Source organism: Podarcis melisellensis (assembly GCF_964234715.1).
Source record: "Podarcis melisellensis genome assembly, chromosome: 17".
Lineage (NCBI taxonomy): Eukaryota > Metazoa > Chordata > Lepidosauria > Squamata > Lacertidae > Podarcis > Podarcis melisellensis.
Window position 1 is genome coordinate 882,587 of NC_138534.1, and position 19,954 is coordinate 902,540.

A 19,954-nucleotide genomic window follows, 5' to 3' on the forward strand; every position below is an offset into this window, starting at 1 on the left:
GGAAATTCCATTAGTGGGATAAGATTATGTGAATTGAATGTATAGGCATATATATAGCTTGGTCCCATTTGCTGAATGTCAAATATTAGACGGCCAATATTGTCAAATGCTACAAAATAATTGAAAGGGTGGATGCGTTTGCAACTCTGCTTCCTGACCATGGGCAGCCTTAGCTGTTCCCTTTAGAAACAGACTGTGCATGTTAAGTTTTTGTCAGCAACCAGGAGGCCTGGAAATGCATGTATTTTTTAAAAAAGAATGCTTTGATTTCCAAAAAGCTTCAATAGTCATTGCATTTTGTACTAGTCAGTATTCCACTTATTCTGTGGTGCAGTCAAATAGCTTGAGAGGAAAACACTGTGTTAGAGCAAGTTCTGCTAGTGATACCCTCTTTCCTTTTTTTTTTCCAGGGTATGGCCAAGAATGGAAATGAAACGGACATTGATGAGGGTCTGTACTCAAGGCAGCTGTAAGTACCAGAAAGGCAGGGGGGTCACCATTACAAAAGGAGTTGTGGTGCTATTCTTCTGTGGCTGTTGATCTTCAGCTGTTTTTCTGCTGCTGGGAGGGAGCAGTTTCGGGGCAAGATGCCTCGGGTTTTGGTTGGGAAGGCAAGGCCCTGAAATTAACCCTTTGGGATTCTTCCCTCCACCCTTTGTTCTGAGCAGATATGTACTGGGCCATGAGGCCATGAAACGAATGCAGAATGCCAATATTCTGGTGTCTGGCCTGCGAGGACTGGGTGTGGAGATTGCCAAGAACATCATCTTGGGAGGAGTGAAATCTGTCACAATCCATGATCAGGGTGTGGCTGAGTGGTCTGACCTCTCTTCCCAGGTAGAGTCCTCCTGCATTTACCTAAATGGCCTAAAGTGTGTTCCTTCTGGTAGGCATACTGCTCCATACATTTCATACCCTTTCCCCTCACTCTCTAGTTCTACCTGCGTGAGGAGGACCTTGGAAAGAATCGAGCTGAAGTATCCCAGCCTCGACTAGCTGAGCTGAACTCCTATGTACCTGTTACTTCTTACACTGGGCCCCTCAGTGAGGACTTCCTTAGCAACTTCCAGGTACTGTAAAGCAGGATGGCAGCTTATTGATAACTGGTTTTCTCTTCATAGGGGAAATGTCGGCTTGGTTTTCAGAAGAGAGGAGGGTTAGATAGCAGGATATAATAATTACTTTTGTACAGATCAAGGGTCCATCTAGTCTAGAATTTTGTCTTCAGCAGTGGACAGCAAGGTGCTTCTGGAATTTCAGAGGACAATTCAGTATAACAATAGTGGTTGTGATACTTTGTCCCCACCATCTAACATTCCAAATGGTATTGGCCCATACAGTGGTGCCCCGCAAGACGAATGCCTCGCAAAACGAAAAACGCACAAGACGAAAGGGTTTTTCGGTTTTTGCGTCGCTTCGTTAGACGAATTTCCCTATGGGCTTGCTTTGCAAGACATTTCTTGCGAGGTTTTTTCCATTTTCTTAAAGCCGCTAAGCCGTTAATAGCCGCTAAGCCGCTAATAGCTGCTAAGCCACTAATAGCCGTGCTTCGCAAGACGAAAAAACCGCAAGACGAAGAGACTCGCGGAACGGATTAATTTCGTCTTGCGAGGCACCACTGTACATTAAAGTTCCATTTAATTATCAGGGCTAACAATGTGACATGCATCTCATTTGTACATATACCGAATGTCATCTTCCTCTCCATCTGCTCACGTAGCTTGCGGAGAGCCGTTTTGAATCTCTTTAGTCTGCTTGGAACTTGGCCATCATGAACTGTTTGTCATTTGGAGGCCAGGTTCCTTCACTATTTCCTTGACTCCGGATAGTTTAGCAATCTTAGATAACACAAGTCCTAATACAAATCCTTGTGAAGAGGCAGGGGCCGCACTGCTTACTTTAGAGCTCGAGGCATAACTGCTGCTGCTTTTATGTATACGTTTCCATGTTTTCTGCTGCAGTCAGTCTAATCCTGTGGGTGCATATAGCTTTAAGAGCCAGCTAGCCACAGGAATTCACTGGTGAGAGATTCTAAGAAAAGTAATATTATTGAAAGCAGAGCTTCTTAATTCTCTGTGCCATAGAACAGAGTGGAAAAGCAGTGTTGTGGAGAAAAGCCCTCTTGTTGTTTAGCCTTCCTGTTCTGCTAAACTTCACTCTAAGAATGAGCCGGTACAGAGCTCAAGATCTGTGGTGTTAACAACAGTGGCAGAGTGTTTGTTGCCTAGAGTAGCACTTAGAAGGATCTTTTGTCCCTTCTGCAGGTGATTGTGCTCACTAACACTCCCTTGGAGGAGCAGCTGCGCATAGGTGACTTGTGCCATGGCAAAGACATCAAGTTGGTCGTGGCCGATACAAAGGGCCTTTTCGGGTAAGATGTAATTCCAGCTCTGTTCTTTTATCTCTGCTATAGCAACCCTTGACCGTTTCCTTTGGCTGGGCTCTCCATCCTGTCTAACATGGGCAGCTTTGAGAGTTCCAGTCTTTATAGCCAATAACATGTCCAGCCCAGCCTTACTGCTTAGGGTATTGTTGCATCAGTGACAGCACTGAGAGTTGGGTTGCAGTGGAAATGGCACTATTGGCCCCTCACCCTGTTTCCTTTTCCTTACAGCCAGTTGTTCTGTGACTTTGGTGATGACATGGTTGTGACAGACACTAATGGGGAGCAGCCGCTCAGCGCCATGGTCTCCATGATTACCAAGGTAATTCCTTCCTGAGGCCGGAAGCCACAACTATTTCCTGTAATGAAGATGTGCAGTCTTCCTTATAGAGGGCACATGTATGCATTGCCTCCTGCAATGTCTTGCATTGATTTCGACAGTGGACGTCCTTGGAGGTTTTTATGCAGAAGTTGGATGGCCAGCTTTAATGGATGCTTTACCTGACATTCCTGCATAGGACAAAATGCTCCCCAGGGTCCCTTCCAACTCTACAGTTCTGTGATTCCCTTATTTCTGTACAGGGGTGCCCTGGAGAGGTAACCTGTCTGGATGAAGCTCGGCACGGTTTTGAGACTGGCGACTTTGTTTCCTTCACTGAAGTTGAAGGCATGAAGGAGCTCAACAACTGTGAACCAATGGAAATCAAAGTGCTTGGTGAGATCCTGTTGGTGCCTTGACTAAGCAGAGCAACTCTTGGATGCCACTTGAATGGGATGCTGCTGGGGTTTTAGGCTCTCTAAGTGTCTGGCAAAACTACCTGGATAGATATCAATGCCTTTCAGTGGTGTTCTAGCATTTGCTTTAATTATTTGGAATTTTAGCCTGCTCTGTCCCCATATACCCTAAAAGGGTTACAATAGATTAAACATGCCAGAAACAAAAAATGTACAATTAGACAAATGTTAATTCTGACCATCCTCTTTCTTGTCCGCTTTCATGATTGTCTTCCTAAGAGCCCTTTTCTAACCTAGACACAGCCTATCAATCCCTAAATCAACAAACATTCCCATTCTCTAACATTCCATCCCTAAAACAATCATGCAATTTAAGTCTCCTCCTACTGTCTTACACCTGAGAGCACACCATTCCCTTCACTCAAAACCGTATCAACCCCTTTACACATAGGCATAGAATAAAATTCATTTCACAACCTGTTCATGTCTCCTTTTTCTGTTTCCTCTGGTATATGGAGACATAACACTTCTCTCCTTCCCCAAATTATAATTTAATCCTATTAAAAGGATTGAAAGCTCTTCCATACTTTTATTATAGAGTGTCCCCAATTGCAATATTGGCAGAGCTGGCCCTCTCGGCAGTTCTTCTACACTCAGAGGCTCAAGAGGAGTGGCAGCTCAGGAGAGGGCCTGCTCTGTGGCAGCCCCTCAGCTGTGGAACTCCCTCTCCACAGAGGTGCATCTGGCACCTTCATTGTACAGCTTTTGGAGAATGCTGAAGGCGTGCCGCTTTGCTTTTGATACCAGTAGTGTATATTTTTTGGGCCCACTTTATTTTTGTGATGGTAAGCTGTTTAAACTGTGTTTAATATTGTGTGTTAATGTTGTAATCTGCCCTGGGACCTTAGGGTGAAGGGCAGGTAATAAATAGTTGTACTAATAATAACATTTTGACATGGTTGCTGGAGGCCCTGACCCAAATACCGTTTTATTCCTAGTTTGATTTCTCGCATGAGACTGACAAAAACATGTGTTCTCTCTTTCTCTTTCAGGCCCCTACACATTCAGCATTGGCGACACCTCCAACTTTTCAGACTATATACGTGGTGGTATTGTCACCCAGGTCAAGATGCCAAATAAGATTAGCTTTGTAAGTGTTGTTGCTGACAGACTCTGGCTTTTTTGCAGTGCTCTTGTGCTGGAACAGCCTGGTCCCCTTTGGGCCACATGTGCCATTCCTTGGGAGGCATCATGATCTGGAGCTATCGACTCTCCCCTTGGCCATAGAAAATTGGAGCCATGAAGTGATCTTACGCACTTCCCATTTCACTGGGTTGATAGTGCTGCCCCAATTGTAGTGAATGTTCCTATCTAGGGTTCTGGAATGTTTAACCTACAACTGCAGTGAATGTGGCAGTATTGAAGTTCCACTGTTTATATTGGATAAAGCAGGTGTCTACATGTTCAAAGAGAATATTCATCTGCTTATCAGGGCACACTTTCTCACTCTTCTCTTCCAGAAATCTCTGCGCACTTCTTTGCTGGAGCCAGAGTTCATTATTACTGACTTTGGCAAGTTTGACCGACCAGGTCAGTTGCACTTGGGATTCCAGGCCTTGCACGAGTTTCGCAAGAAGCATGATCGTTTCCCCAAGCCCCGTAATCAGGTAGGTTGTTCCTTCTTGGTGGTAATGTGGTACCTTTATCTCCATGATTTGAAGTTCTCTATAGCTGCAGCTGCTCATACTAGCCACAGAAACCCCAAGTTTTGAAAAAAAGCAGAACTTCCCTCCTGAGAACATAAGTGCAGATAGCATTTTATGTAAAAAAATCTGACATATCTTTCTTTTTTTTAAAAGTAATATTTATTAAGAGTTTAAGGATTACAGAAAGAAGGAAAAAAACAAAGTTAAACAGAACAAAACAATACATTACAATACATAAAAAAACAAAAAACCCTACTTATCTTAACAAAACAAAAACAAAAAAACAGAAACAATTAAAAACACATCCAATATTTCCATATCTTATCTTTCATTTACTTGTTTCATCGACCTCCTCACGCCTCCTTTTTTTGTATTCTAGTTCAGTTAGCTATTTCAGCAAATCCTTTCCATCTTTCTCAGTTTTTGTCCTATAATTTATCTTAACGCAGTCTAATCTTACTTTTCCCCCTTTGGCCCATTAACAATCTATTTTTACTTAATTCTTTATAACATTTCTGCTAAAGCCATATAACTTCATTCCCGTATCCTTCTAACATTCATTAATTTTACAATGTTTCTGTAAATAGTCTTTAATTTTTTTCCAATCTTCTTCCACCGACTCTTCTCCCTGGTCTCAGCTTCTGCCAGTCATTTCCACCAGTTCCATGTAGTCCATCAACTTCATCTGCCATTCTTCCCGGGTCGGTAAATCTTGTGTCTTCCAGTGCTTTGCAATAAGTATTCTTGCTGCTGTTGTAGCATACGTAAAGAAAGTTCTATCCTTCTTTTGCACCAATTGGCCGACCATGCCCAGGAGAAAGACCTCTGGTTTCTTCAGGAAGGTATATTTAAATACCTTTTTCATTTCATTATAAATCATCTCCCAGAAAGTCTTAATCCTTGGGCATGTCCACCAAAGGTGAAAGAATGTACCTTCAGTCTCATAACATTTCCAACATTTATTGTCGGGCAAATGGTAAATTTTTGCAAGCTTGACTGGTGTCATGTACCACCTGTAGATCATTTTCATTATATTCTCTCTTAAGGCATTACATGCCGTAAACTTCATACCTGTGGTCCATAACTGTTCCCAGTCAGCCATCATAATGTTGTGTCCAACATCTTGTGCCCATTTAATCATAGCAGATTTCACCGTTTCATCCTGAGTGTTCCATTTCAACAGCAAGTTATACATTCTTGACAAATTCTTTACTTTGGGATCTAACAATTCTGTTTCCAATTTTGATTTTTCCACCTGGAAGCCAAGTTTTTTGTCCAAATTATATGCCTCCATTATTTGGTAGTAATGGAGCCAGTCTCGCACTCTATTTTTTATTTTTTCAAAACTCTGCAGTTTTAATCTGTCTCCCTCTTGTTCCAGAATTTCCCAATATTTCGGCCATTTGGCCTCCATATTGAGCTTTTTCTGAGCCTTCGCTTCCATTGGTGACAACCATCTTGGGGTTTTATTTTCTAACAAGTCCTTATATCTTATCCAAACATTAAACAGTGCTTTTCTGTCAATATGGTTTTTAAACGCTTTATGTGCTTTGACCTTATCGTACCACAGATATGCATGCCAACCAAATACATTGTTGAAACCTTGTTGAAACACATCAGTATTTTCAAGAAGCAGCCATTCTCTCAGCCAGCAAAATGCGGCTGATTCATAATAAAGCTTGAGGTCTGGCAGGGCAAATCCACCTCTTTCTTTAGCATCAGTTAATATCTTAAATTTTATTCGAGGCTTCTTGCCCTGCCAGACAAATCTGGAGATATCTCTCTGCCACTTCTTGAAACAGTCCATTTTATCCAAGATTTGCAATGTTTGAAACAAAAACAACATCCTTGGCAATACGTTCATTTTTATCACAGAAATTCGGCCTAACAGTGATAACTTCAGATTTGACGATATTTCTAAGTCTTTTTTCACTTCAATCCAACATTTTTCATAGTTATCCTTAAATAAATTCACATTCTTAGCAGTCATGTTAACCCCCAAATATTTCACTTTCTTAACCAGTGTTAATCCTGTCTCCCTCTGAAACTTATCTCTCTCGATCACAGTTAGATTTTTCTCTAAAACCTTAGTTTTCATCTTATTCAACTTAAAGCTTGCTACCTGACCAAATTCTTGAATCAGTTCCAGTACTCTTTTAGTACTAGATTCTGGCTCCTGTAAAGTCAATACCAAATCATTAGCATATGCTTTCAGTTTGTACTGTTTAGCTCCCACATGTATACCTGTAACCAATTTGTCCCTTCTAATCATATTTAGCAGAACCTCCAGGACTGATATAAAAAGCAATGGAGAGATTGGGCAATCTTGTCGTGTTCCTTTCTCAATCTTAAATTCTTCCATCACTACATTGTTCACAATTAATTTAGCCTTTTGTTCTGAGTAAATTGCATCTATACCATTTTCAAAACCTTGACCTACCCCCATCCCTGTAAAATCAGACATTATATCAGGCAACTCAATTTTGCTTCATTTTGAAGCTGAGGGCCAAACTTGTTGTGTCATGTTAAATTCACCTTTTCACCATTAAAAATGAAAATAGCATCTGTTTGAGGCTGATAATTATCCTGACTGCAGCAGATGGAGAGGAGTTTGTTGCTTTCCTTCTTCATTTGGGCTCCTGATTGTACACCCAAAGCTGTTACAGTGGTGCCTCGCAAGACGAAATTAATTCGTTCTGCAAGTCTTTTCGTCTTGCGAAGCACGGTTTCCCATAGGAATGCATTAAAAATCAATTAATGCGTTCCTATGGAAACCGCCTTCAGACCAGGTCCGGGGACAGTCTGTCCCCCGACCTCTTCTGAAGGCTGGTGGGGGGCGAAAGTCTTTGCTTCCCCCCCGCCTGCCTTCCCGGGACAGCGGAGACTTTTCCGCTGTCCCGGGGCGATCTTAAAATGCTGGCGGGCGGCAGCGAAGGCTTCGCTGCCGTCCCCCAGCATTTTAAAAGCCCCCGGGACAGCGGAGACTTTTCCGCTGTCCCGGGGCGATCTTAAAATGCTGGCGGGCGGCAGCGAATGCTTCGCTGCCGCCCGCCAGCATTTAAAAAACCCCCCGGGACAGCGGAGGACTTCTCCGCTGTCCCGGGGCGATTTAAAAGCCCCCGGGAAGGCAGGCAGGGGGGACAAAGACTTTTGCCGCCCGCCCGCCTTCAGAAGAGGTCCTGGACCTCTTCTGAAGGCTGGCGGGGGGCAAAAGTCTTTGCTCCCCCCGCCTGCCTTCAAAAGCCGTCCGGGATAGCGGGAAGCGCTTCCCTGCTATCCCGGACTGCTTTTAAAATTCTGGCGGTGGGGAGCAAAGCCTTTCGGCCCCCGCCGGCCTTCCTGGACCTCTTCTGAAGGCCGGAGGGGGGGGGGAAAGGCTTTGCTCCCCACCGCTAGCATTTAAAAGAGGTCCCCGGAGATTTCCCTATGGGCTTTCTTCTTGCGAAGCAAGCCCATAGGGAAATTAGTCTTGCGAACCGCCTCCAAAACGGAAAACCCTTTCGTCTAGCGGGTTTTTCGTCTTGCGAGGCGTTCGTCTTGCGGGGCACCACTGTACTTGCATTGGGAGAAAAGCTCCTGTGGGCACTACTTGCACTTCAAATGCAAGACTCAGAGTGTCTAGTTTGGCCCTAACCCTTTCAGTTTTTGCACAGTTGCTGTTTATTTTCCAAAAGGTATTGTTCAGGCAGGAAGTGGAAATGGAAATGAGTGGTATATGGGAAAGAAGATGTGATCATTGTTGTATGTAATGTTGTTGGGGTTTAAGAGTGTGCATGTTTAGTTGTGAACCCTGTCGATGTGAATTGTGCATCCAGAAAAATACAATTCTACACGTGTGATTTTATCATTTTTAGTTGTTTGCATATTCTGGCTTTATTACTCAAGTGGAGGGGCAAGAATTTATTGGCGGGGGGTACTTTGTGCTCTATAACTTATTCAAAACTGCCTGTGCCTCTGTGCCAGGCCTGGTCGTTGTCCTCTTCAGATCACCACACAAACGCTTCTTGTCTTTTATAACTTTTTATTGCGTATTAACAAAACAATCTTATAAACGGTTCTTAAATATCATTCCTCAGAGTCACTTCTTTCAGATCCCTTCTGAGCTCTGCTTCTCCGTGACCAGCCACCCTCAAAATGGCGAAGGCGCCCTTCCCTTCGCTTTCCCGCTCTTTTTCCTACCCTCCTGGCTAGAGCTGGCCTGTATCTCCCCTCCTCCCAATCTGAGCTAGAACTGAACCCTTGCCTTTCCTGGGAACAGCCGGTCCCCCCCTCTTGTTCCTCTTGCTCCCTTCTATTAGCTTCACTGCTCTCCCTCCCCCCTTGGGGAATGCTTTCTCCCTCTGAGAAACTGGAAACTTCTAACTCTTCCCTGACACCCTGTGGGGTGAAATACCTACAATCCTTGTTTAATAGGTATGTGTGAGAGCTGGGCAACAGCACAGGGCAAAGGCTGTACTTCAGTTCTTGAGTCTCCTGCAGATGCTATTATATCAGTTTCAAAAGTATTGCCAGAAACTTTGCAAGGGGATTAGATGTATTTATTGTAGTTCCATTCCATTATATTTGTCAAATCTCTGCATGCCTGAATGATCCTGCAATCTAACTGAACATCAGGGGCTTTTCCTAGCCTATGTCTGACTTCTCTCCCTTCCTTTTCAGGCAGATGCTAGTGAGGTTCTAGCTTTGGTCAAGGATTTGAATGAGCAAGCGGCACCCTCACTAAGACAAGAGCAGCTGAATGAGGATGTCATCAAAGAACTGGCCTTCCAAGCTACTGGAAACTTGGCTCCTGTCAATGCCTTTGTTGGAGGACTGGCTGCACAGGAAGTCATGAAGGTAATGCCAGGCTCCAGGAATTCACCCCAGATATTGGGGAAGTTGGCTAGGAGCTCAGGTCCTGGGTTCTCTTCAGAAATAATTTGTAGTTTTGTGTTTCCTATCATCATCAATTTCTTCTTCAACCAGGAGCTTTGTATTTGACTATTTAGAACAGCAAAATCTTTGCCTCAGTAATAGAGAGACCAAGGTGGATGAGTTTGGCATGCAGTGTCAACCCAGCCCATGTCCTTAAATAGGACACTGGCCTCTTTGTAAAAAATCCAAATGACCATGGCATAAGATATGACTGTCTTCCTCTTTCCTCACTCTCTTTCAGGCTTGTTCAGGCAAATTCATGCCTGTTACACAGTGGTTGTACTTTGATGCCCTGGAGTGCCTCCCTGAGGAAAACAAGGATGCCCTGACTGAGGAGAAGTGCACCCCTGTAAGCAGTGTGGGGTTTGAGATGCATGCCAGGAGTAGGAGGGAAGTTCATTTGAGGCTGTAAGGTTTAAGCCCCGGATAAGGAGTATGTTTAAATTTCTGCACTGAAAAGGGAGAGCTCTAAGGGTAGCAGGACCTTATGGGTGGTATTTTACATACAAACAAACTGGCATCTGATATGTACAGGAGTAAATATGCTGTAACATTGGCTGGAGTTTGTTTTTGGGGACCACAACAAGGTTGAGGAAATAGAGAAATCAAGCATTGGCTAGAAGAAGAGATGAAAGCTGTCTTTGTTTCCTCTCTCTTTATAGAAACACTGTCGATATGATGGGCAGATTGCTGTCTTTGGCAGTGACCTGCAGGATAAGCTGAGTCAGCAGAAGTATTTTCTGGTGAGTTCTAGTACCGTTTTCCTATGCCTTGGTCAGTATCCCAAGCACCTTGTTGACATTTCTGCTCTTTCCCACTCTTAGGTTGGTGCTGGTGCCATTGGCTGTGAGCTGCTGAAGAACTTTGCTATGATAGGTCTGGGGTGTGGGCCAGGTGGAGAGGTGGCTGTGACTGACATGGACACAATTGAGAAATCCAACCTCAACCGGCAGTTCCTTTTCCGGCCTTGGGATGTTACAGTAAGTTCTGTTTATCTGCAGCTGCTTTTGCTGGGAGTGGGGTGAGTGACGCTTTAGAGGTCTGTGGTCTTCCACAGTACCTGTTCCATAAGCCCCAATGAACCCAACCATTATAAAAGATTGTGCAGATATCACTTAGTGCTTGCTTAAGCTTTTTTCCTGAAACTCTGCTTGTTCTGGTACTGCATTCTGTGTCAGTTTCAAGATTCCTTGTTTGACCAATAAACCCATAATGAAACCGAGTCATAGTTATATCTGAACATTAATACAGAGCAAAAACAGTCACTGGGATGAAGCTCGTAGCTGTAGTGCTGTATCCACATTGTGTGACTTTCTGTCTGCCCAGAAAATGAAATCTGATACAGCCGCAGCGGCCGTGAAGGAAATGAACCCGAACATCCACATCACAAGCCACCAAGATCGTGTGGGCCCAGACACAGAGCGTGTTTATGATGATGACTTCTTTGAGAGCCTCGACGGAGTGGCAAATGCACTGGACAACGTGGATGCTCGTGTGTATCTGTCAGGGGTTGACTTGCTTACCTGTGCATTGCACACAGCTTTTTGCAGCTGATACATTTTCCTTGGTGTCAGCTGCAAGGCATCCTCACAGACGATGGCTTCTCTGGCATTGTTCTACCATTACTAGGCGGTGGATAAGAATGCAGTGAGAGTATTGGGAGTATAACTAAATAGGGGGAAAGGACAATCACTGTCTGGCCTCTTCACAGTCTGAACCAAACCCATTCATTATCCGAGGTGGATCCCATTATACAGTGGTACCTCGGGTTACATACGCTTCAGGTTACAGACTCCACTAACCCAGAAATATTACCTCGGGTTAATATTACCTCAGGTTGAGAACAGAAATCATGCAGCGGTGGCACAGTGGCAGCAGGAGGCCCCATTAGCTAAAGTGGTGCTTCAGGTTAAGAACAGTTTCAGGGTAAGAATGGACCTCCAGAACGAATTAAGTTCTTAACCCGAGGTACCACTGTATATGGGACTTACTAAATATGAGTGGTTTGTATAAATGATCTTATATGCATAGTCAGCTGATATATATTCCTGCAATAATACTTCCCTTTTCAAGGAGAGAAATTCAGAATATTATTTCTTCAAACACCTAGAAAACAATTTTCTCCCAACTAGTAGCGTTGGAAAACATTCCGTTTCCTGTCTGATTCCCATGCTGTTCTGGTTGGCAGCATTTTTCTGCTTTCTCGTGTAACCGCTTTCCCTCTCCTTTGAACTAGGGATGTACATGGACCGTCGCTGCGTCTATTACCGCAAGCCCCTGCTGGAATCAGGGACGCTGGGGACCAAAGGGAACATCCAGGTGGTGATCCCCTTCCTTACGGAGTCCTACAGTTCCAGCCAGGACCCTCCAGAAAAATCCATCCCAATCTGCACGCTCAAAAACTTTCCCAATGCCATTGAACACACCTTACAGGTCAGTTTGTATTCGGTTGCATTTGCAGTTTTCAAGGCAATAGTTGGTGTATCGTAATAGTTAGGAACCAGAATGCTGCCTGGGTTCTCAGCAGAATGAATTTGCTGCAGGACCTTGCGTTTCAGTATGTTAGCCATATATGACAACTGCATCTTGTCTCATAAAGGGGAAGCTGGATCCTGTCCCCATCTGGTTTTGACTGCTGAGGCAGCATTTACTGCCATGTCTAATCTTATGTCTAGTTACTATAATTTTATGCACCAGTGTTGGGAGCAAAGTGAGCTAGCTGCTGCTGTGTACTATAAAACCTCCAATCTTCTCTTCCACCTAGAAATCATATATTTATTATCATTTATTTTGATAGTGGGCCCGTGATGAATTTGAAGGCCTTTTTAAGCAGCCCGCAGAGAATGTCAACCAGTACATCACGTGAGTAAAATGCTGTATTTGAGGATCTGAAAGTGGTCAGAGTTGGAGCCAAAGCCTTGCTCTGCACAACAGAAGATGCAGTGGATTGAGCACTGACCAGTAAAGTATAATGATGTGCACTAAATGAAACACAGGCATATGAAACATGGAGAGCAGGCAGTTGGGGTGTGGCTTTGCAGTTTCTGCTCATTTCAAAACCTTTCAGAAGTCTGGACACATGGAAATTGCAGAGCCAGTTCTCATTTTCATCGGTATTTGGTTTTAACTATTTTTAATACTGAATTTTAAACAACTTCAATAATAATAGTGTTGGTTTTTCTCCAGAGACTCCAAATTCATGGAGCGGACCCAGAAGCTGCCGGGCACCCAACCTCTGGAGGTGCTGGAAGCTGTCTACAAGAGTTTGGTGACTGATCGGCCCAAGTCGTGGTCTGACTGTGTGACGTGGGCTTGCAACCATTGGCACACTCAGTACAGTAACAATATTCGTCAGCTGCTGCACAACTTCCCCCCAAACCAGGTGAGCAAGTGAGGGTCCTTCTAGCAGTTGGAGGGGTAGGTTTTCTTAACTGCTTTCCCCTTTATAACATCCCCTCTGTATTCTTTCAGAAAACTAATTCAGGAACCCTCTTCTGGTCAGGTCCGAAGCGATGCCCTCATCCACTCACTTTTGATGTCAACAATGTAAGCACTGAGATGGGGTGGAGAACTGGCACCGCTAACTAGAAGACAGGTGGGAGTGGGGAGGAGGTGGCAAGAGCTGGTTCCTGTCATATCTGCTGTGCATTTAGTCTTGGTATTCATAGTTCTTTTAAAAAGGTTGAAAACTGGAAGTATGGCCAAAAGGAAGAGACACTTAGGCTACAATTTTCCTTTAGACACTGGGTTGTTAGTTTTGGAACAGGAAAGGAGCACATGGGCAGGGGTGTAGGGGAAGGAAGTGCTGGGTGCTGAAACCTTTGCAGAGCAAGAAGCTTTGCTAAAGCTGGGCAAACTCCAGTCAGCAACGTTCACTCTTAAGTTGCTACCTCTTCAACTACCGTGAGTTAGACATGTGGTGGAGGACAGGTCAGAGTGGGAGAGGATGAATGGCTTCTGTTTTGTGCTCATGATGGCCTTATTTGAAGGTCAGAGAGAGACATTCCTCCAGGTCAGATTTGGCTAAAGACACCCTGAACAGAATAGAACCATGCATGTAGCTTGAGTCTTTGCTGGAATTGTTCAATTTGTTTCATGAAACTGTTATTCAAATCATCCCAGTTCCTCTGGCATATAAGGCAGCTTGTTCAGGGGCCCATGGGGTTAAACCTGAACGGAGGCAGTAGTGGTGGGTGTAGTCAAGTTGGGTTAGATTGTCTTTAAGACCATTCTACATGATCCCTTCTCTGTCTGTATTTATTACTTATTTACATATTATTGATTCAGATGAAAGAAGCATGGCTTCTGGTCAGAGTGTGAGCATCACTTAGAGAATCTGGACTCTCAAGTAAACTAGGCTCCTGGCTTAACTTTCTGTCTTTGCCTCCTCAGCCCTTGCACATGGATTATGTGGTGGCAGCAGCAAACTTGTTTGCACAAACATACGGCATCACAGGCACCCGGGACAGGGCAGCCATAGTGGAGCTTCTGCGCCAGGTGCAAGTTCCAGAATTCACTCCAAAGTCTGGTGTTCGCATCCACATCTCTGATCAGGAGCTGCAGAATGCCAACGCCTCTGTTGGTAAGGCTTCCTAGAGTTGAGAGTGAAGTAGGCTGCAGTGGGGAGGCCTCTACCTGGGTTTGAGATGCCCAATCCCTGATATAAATACCATAGAGAAGTAGGGAATGACAGAAAGATAATTTAAACATTCTTCCTCCTAACAACTTCATATTTGTAGACTGGAGGGGTATCACATAAAGTATTTTCTGCCTGCTTCAATATTGTGCCAGATTGGATTTTTGCTTCCTGCCGAGGGAGACGCCTACACAACCTGCTGAAACAACCTGTTTCAGTTCTCTTGGGTTGTGAAGCTTCTCTGAATCCTTCAAGCATCAGTGGTGAAATTTGGCTGCATAACTATGTTAGGGGAACTTTGCTGGGTGGGTGGGTCAGTCGGTGGATACCAGAGTTTACTGAAAGAGGAGGGTGACTTGAGGTTGTTGTTAACCTTTTCCAAGGCTCCTGTTTTCTTTTTCCCAGATGACAGACGGCTGGAGGAGCTGAAATCCTCACTCCCAAGTTCCCAGCAACTGCAAGAATTCAAGATGTTTCCTGTTGATTTTGAAAAGGTAAGGACCAGTTGAATTTCTTGGTGGCTAATCGCTAGTTTTACCTCCTGATTCCTTGGCAGGGTGGGATTGGCTGGAAATGGTCCCTAGGTTGCCATGTGGAAGTGCTTTTGGTGCCTAGTCTGGAAGCCTCCAGTCAAGTGCCTAGTCAAGCCTCCAGTGTGCAACTCCCTGGGACATAGGGAGGGAAGTGGTACGGTGGGACTATCACTGGGCTCAGTTGTCATTTTATTTGCATTTCAGGATGATGATACAAATTTCCATATGGATTTCATTGTGGCTGCATCCAACCTACGAGCAGAGAACTACGATATTCCTCCTGCTGATCGGCACAAGGTAGGCTTCCCTATTGGTTGTGAAGAGTGCAACCCTGGTCAGTGGAAGGAGGTGGCAGTAGTGTGGACTTGGCACTTAAGTGGGCTCTCCTACATCCTCTATCTCTTCAGAGCAAGCTGATTGCAGGGAAAATCATACCAGCTATTGCCACGACGACAGCTGCTGTAGTAGGCTTGGTGTGTCTGGAGTTATTCAAAGTGGTACAGGGCCACAAACAACTGGAGTCCTACAAGAATGGCTTCCTCAACCTGGCATTGCCTTTCTTTGGGTTCTCTGAGCCCATTGCTTGCCCCAAGAACAAGGTAAGTGGGTTGGCTTTTCCCTGCACCTCTGCTTTTGTTCACACCTCCCAACTTGCATTCTTTACCCCTTCTTTACAGAAGACACCAGCCGTTTAGCAATACAAGCATTGCTAAATTCTCCTGCAAGCAGGGGGGATATGTCTCCTTAGGGCAGTGGTTCTCAAAGGGTTTGGCAGGAGAGGTTGGCAGTATGATTCAAGGACAAGCAAAAGAATTTTCAAGCATTTCACTGTACAGTGGACGCTCAGGTTGCGAACGTGATCCATGCGGGAAGCACGTTTGCAACCCACAACGTTCGCAACCTGCAGTGCCGCGTCTGCACATGTTGCGTTTTGGCACATTCTGTGCATGCGCAAAGCACAATTTAGCACTTCTGCGCATGCGCAAGCACCGAAACCAGGAAGAAACCGTTCCGGTACTTCCAGGTTCGGTGTGGTGCACAACATGAAATCGTGCAACCCAAAGCGCCTATCACCCGAGGTATGACTATAGTTTAGCAAAATATTACACACACAACCAGAAACTGCATCCATGCCTCTCTTCAAGAGTATTGGCTATTACAGTTCTTCATGACATATTGTTGTGAACAGGGATCGTCACCACTGACAAATACGAAAGATCAGAAAAGAAAAAAGTTTCTTTGTGTTGATGAGATGAAAGTTAGTTTGTCTCAAATTAGTAAAAGGACCCCTGACCATTAGGTCCAGTCATGGCCGACTCTGGGATTGTGGCACTCATCTCGCTTTATTGACTGAGGGAGCCGGCGTACAGCTTCCGGGTCCTGTGGCCAGCATGAGTAAGCTGCTTCTGGCGAACCAGAGCAGCGCATGGAAATGCCGTTTACCTTCCCGCCGGAGTGGTACCTATTTATCTATTTGCACTTGGACGTGCTTTCGAACTGCTAGGATGGCAGGAGCAGGAACTGAGCAACAGGAGCTCACCCCGTCGCAGGGATTCGAACCGCCAACCTTCTGATCGGCAAGCCCTAGGCTCTGTTGTTTAACCCACAGTGCCATCTCAAATTAGACCTAATATAAATGAGATTACCCAACAAAAACAAGCTCACACCTCTAATTGAGTTTGTATACATTCTTACGGTACATGTGTAAGAGGCTCGTTTATGTTTATATTTTGGGAAGAATTTGTGCTCTTCTGTAGCTGCATTGCTTTATACTTTCTGGGTGCCGCCTGATGGTTTTACAAAGTAGTCGTGTTCTGTGTTATAAATCAGGCACTGCTAGGAGGAGTTTCTCCCTCCCCCCAACATATTCTTTATCAATCAAATATTCAGTGTGTCGTGAGCATATTTTCATTCTGAAAGTGTGGCCCAGTGAAAAAAGTTTGAGAACTACTGCTGTAGGAACGTGGGAGGTGGGGAAGGAAAACCAACATCAGCTGAAGCCCTTCAGCACTAAGGTGAAATTCCAAAGAGCTTCTGTGTGGCTGCACTTCCAAGTACAATAATATTTTTAAAACTTCTTGCAGCTCTGCTTTCCCGAGGCAAATCTATTGGAGGAGGGCATTCCTATTACTGTCACTTCACCATGTTTAGGGAGTGTTACATAGGCGGGGAGGCCTTGGGAATTTTTTTATTACTGTATCCAAGAATATGCATTAAACAATTTAAAATATTAGAACAAAGAGATATACAGTCATATCTTGGAAGCTGAACGGAATCTGTTCTGGAAGTCCGTTCGACTTCCAAAGCATTCGAAAACCAAAGCACAGCTTTTGATTGGCTGCAGGAAGCTCCTGCAACCAATCAGAAGCCCTGCTGAATGTTCGGCTTCCAAAAGAACGTTAGAAAACTGGAACAGGTGAGTGTCCATGCCCACTCTTCAGAAATAATACCTGACTGCAGGTGCAGAATCCCTTTTTTTGTATGGGGTAAGAGAAGTGTGCACATACGCATGTCCCGTCATGCAGACAAGTGATCTTCCTGTGGAGGGCCTGATTGCGGAGGCTCAGCTGTAGTGACAGGATCCTAGGAACATGAAGAAAACTTTTCAGGTTTAATGTCTGTAATTCCCAAAATCTATGTTTTTTGCCCCCTCTCTTCAGTACTACAACACTGAGTGGACTTTGTGGGACCGTTTTGAGGTGCAGGGCATCCAGGCTGATGGACAGGAGATGACCCTGCGTGAGTTCCTGGCCTATTTCCAGGTAAGAGCTGGGGAGTCCAGAGCCGTTCCCTGTCAAAGTAGCTTAGCAGTTGCAGAAGTTTTTTAGTAATGGAAGTGAAATACTTCTTGTCTTACGCAGAAGGAGCACAAACTGGAGATCACAATGCTGTCCCAGGGAGTCTCTATGCTGTACTCCTTCTTTATGCAACCAGCCAAGCTGAAAGAGCGGCATGACCAGGCGTATGTATCATTTGGCTGTGCTTAGGCTAAACAAAGGTGGACAACTTCAGCCCACGCTTTCTCTGACCATTGTCCTCTCCCGTAGGATGACTGAGATTGTCACCAGAGTCTCAAAGAAGAAGATTGGTCGCCATGTGAAGGCCCTCGTCTTTGAGCTGTGCTGTAATGACGACAATGGGGATGACACAGAGGTGCCCTACGTGCGTTACACCATCCGCTAGGGGCTCGTTTGCTAGCACCAACCACCTGCCTGCCACGGACTGTTAGTGCAGAGAAGGGTCCGCCTCCCTTCCTCACCCTTCACTGTTAAAGTGACTCAAAACATGAAATAATGTTTATACCCTTTTAGGATTCCCTCCCCGCCCCCGGTTGTTTTTGTCTCCACCAGGGCTTGGGAAATGCTCCACTCCTGTGGCCCCACCCTCCCATTCCTTGCAGTTATGTCATGTTTTTGAGGCGCCTTAACCCCCCCCCCCCGTCCTTCAATGTTAGTCGTGTTGTGTTTTGGCTCCTGCACCACCACCACCTCCCCCCTCCATCACTCTCTGGTAGTGGAGGCTGCTCCCTCCCTCATCCTATTCTGGAGAGGGGGCTTGTAACAGGAAATGCCCCCTCCTCGTCTTCTGAGCACTGGGAGGCCTTGCCCTGGCTGGCTTTGGGGGGAGAGGATGCGATGGGCTGAGAGCGTAGGTCAGAACTGGTAAGAGAAGTAAATGAGTCAATAAACGTTTGCAAAAGCCAGTGGTCCTTTATTGCTCAACCATGGAACTCGAGAGGGATTGTTGGTTGCATGTAACTTGGAACTGTGACCATTGTTCAAATGCCTGGAGTTCTCAGGCTGCTGCTAAAAAGTGCATTGATAAAGCTATAGACTAGGGTGTATAGGATAGGCCTGGACTGATAACTCCTGATTTTCAGTTTCATGCAAGCAGTTTGTGTTTCCTTATAGACAGCTTTTTAAATGTACTGCTGCTTTCTGAAGACACCCCCTCCCCAATCCACACGTGGAAGTGTGTGTATATGTGTGTTTGTGCTTCTGCTTGCTTCTGAAGTAGCAGAGTGAAGACTACACTGATGTTTTCTTGAAGCTCTCCAGTGTTGGGAGAACGTGACGATCTTTTCCAACAAAAGAGATGGAGTAGCAACCATGCATAGTTGTGGCAGAACATTACCTGTATTGCGTTTCCACCATATGTCACACCCAAGAGGCAGGTGGCCTAGTTTCAGAATCATAGTGAAACCATTAATAATGCTTCACTCAGATGCAATGAAGTTTAACAGGGAGAACAATTCTCTTCACAGAGGATTTCTTCCCTCTTTGGCTTGATGTTTGTACTTCCACATTGAGGTTTAGGGAGGAACCTTCAAAACTGTCCTCCTTTTTTTTGGGGGGGGGGGTGATAGAGCATGTTGAGGGTGGTAGAGGACCACTGGTGTGCATGGGGCAGTTTTGCCAGAGCTATTGGCACCAACTGATAGCTTTCTCCCCTTCAAACAGAACTACAGGAACCTTATATGAGCTTAAGGGGCCCATTAGTTTTGCATTCCCTCAAATCTTTTTGAGGTATCTATTTTATCCAGAATCAACGGATTTGTCTTCAGCAATGCTTTATCTCTCCTATCGGTCATACATGCTTATTACTAAATCTGGGAATGCTCAGCAGAGCTTAGCCTCTAGCAGATTCCCAGTTAGGTTTGTAGTGGAGAATTAAAATTATTATGAAGCTGCTGCACCAACACCCCACCCTGCATGCTTCAGGACAAGGGTGGAATGTGGCAAGTCAGGTGAATTTTGTCTCCTCCATAGGTAAATAAGACAAGCAGGTTTCTGGGTTGGTCCATGGATATGGATTGGTCCAGAAGCATCTTGCATCTTCAAATTGGATAAGGGACAGTCTAGTCAGTCAGCCATCTATGACTGGTTCCTCGACTTTACAGATTATGTTCTGTGTGAAGAATCAGTTTTCATTTATATATGCTTTTGGGTTCACTTGGATCCAAAAGTCTACCATAAGGTAGAACTCCAGAGTGCTGTGGGAGGTGGAGAGTTTGTGACCATGGAAAAGAGAAGGGGCAGTTCTTATT

The 19,954-nt window shown here is 44.9% G+C and overlaps 1 protein-coding gene across 2 annotated transcripts in view; it reads left to right on the forward strand.

Annotated features, from left to right (window-relative positions):
• Positions 1–18,610, forward strand: part of UBA1 (ubiquitin like modifier activating enzyme 1) — a 47,503-nt gene extending 28,893 nt beyond the window's left edge. For both annotated transcript variants that reach the window (XM_081895176.1, XM_081895177.1), the window contains exons 3-26: positions 411–469; positions 669–837; positions 936–1,070; positions 2,265–2,371; positions 2,615–2,705; positions 2,966–3,098; positions 4,171–4,268; positions 4,639–4,785; positions 9,484–9,660; positions 9,980–10,087; positions 10,401–10,481; positions 10,563–10,718; positions 11,065–11,230; positions 11,975–12,171; positions 12,536–12,600; positions 12,925–13,120; positions 13,210–13,284; positions 14,131–14,320; positions 14,780–14,868; positions 15,112–15,204; positions 15,315–15,506; positions 17,568–17,669; positions 17,769–17,869; positions 17,955–18,610. In XM_081895176.1, the coding sequence (XP_081751302.1) occupies positions 411–469; positions 669–837; positions 936–1,070; positions 2,265–2,371; positions 2,615–2,705; positions 2,966–3,098; positions 4,171–4,268; positions 4,639–4,785; positions 9,484–9,660; positions 9,980–10,087; positions 10,401–10,481; positions 10,563–10,718; positions 11,065–11,230; positions 11,975–12,171; positions 12,536–12,600; positions 12,925–13,120; positions 13,210–13,284; positions 14,131–14,320; positions 14,780–14,868; positions 15,112–15,204; positions 15,315–15,506; positions 17,568–17,669; positions 17,769–17,869; positions 17,955–18,090 (3,063 nt within the window). In that variant the 3' untranslated portion in view covers positions 18,091–18,610. The remainder of the gene's footprint in view (positions 1–410; positions 470–668; positions 838–935; positions 1,071–2,264; positions 2,372–2,614; positions 2,706–2,965; positions 3,099–4,170; positions 4,269–4,638; positions 4,786–9,483; positions 9,661–9,979; positions 10,088–10,400; positions 10,482–10,562; positions 10,719–11,064; positions 11,231–11,974; positions 12,172–12,535; positions 12,601–12,924; positions 13,121–13,209; positions 13,285–14,130; positions 14,321–14,779; positions 14,869–15,111; positions 15,205–15,314; positions 15,507–17,567; positions 17,670–17,768; positions 17,870–17,954) is intronic.
• Positions 18,611–19,954: the final 1,344 nt, after the last annotated feature.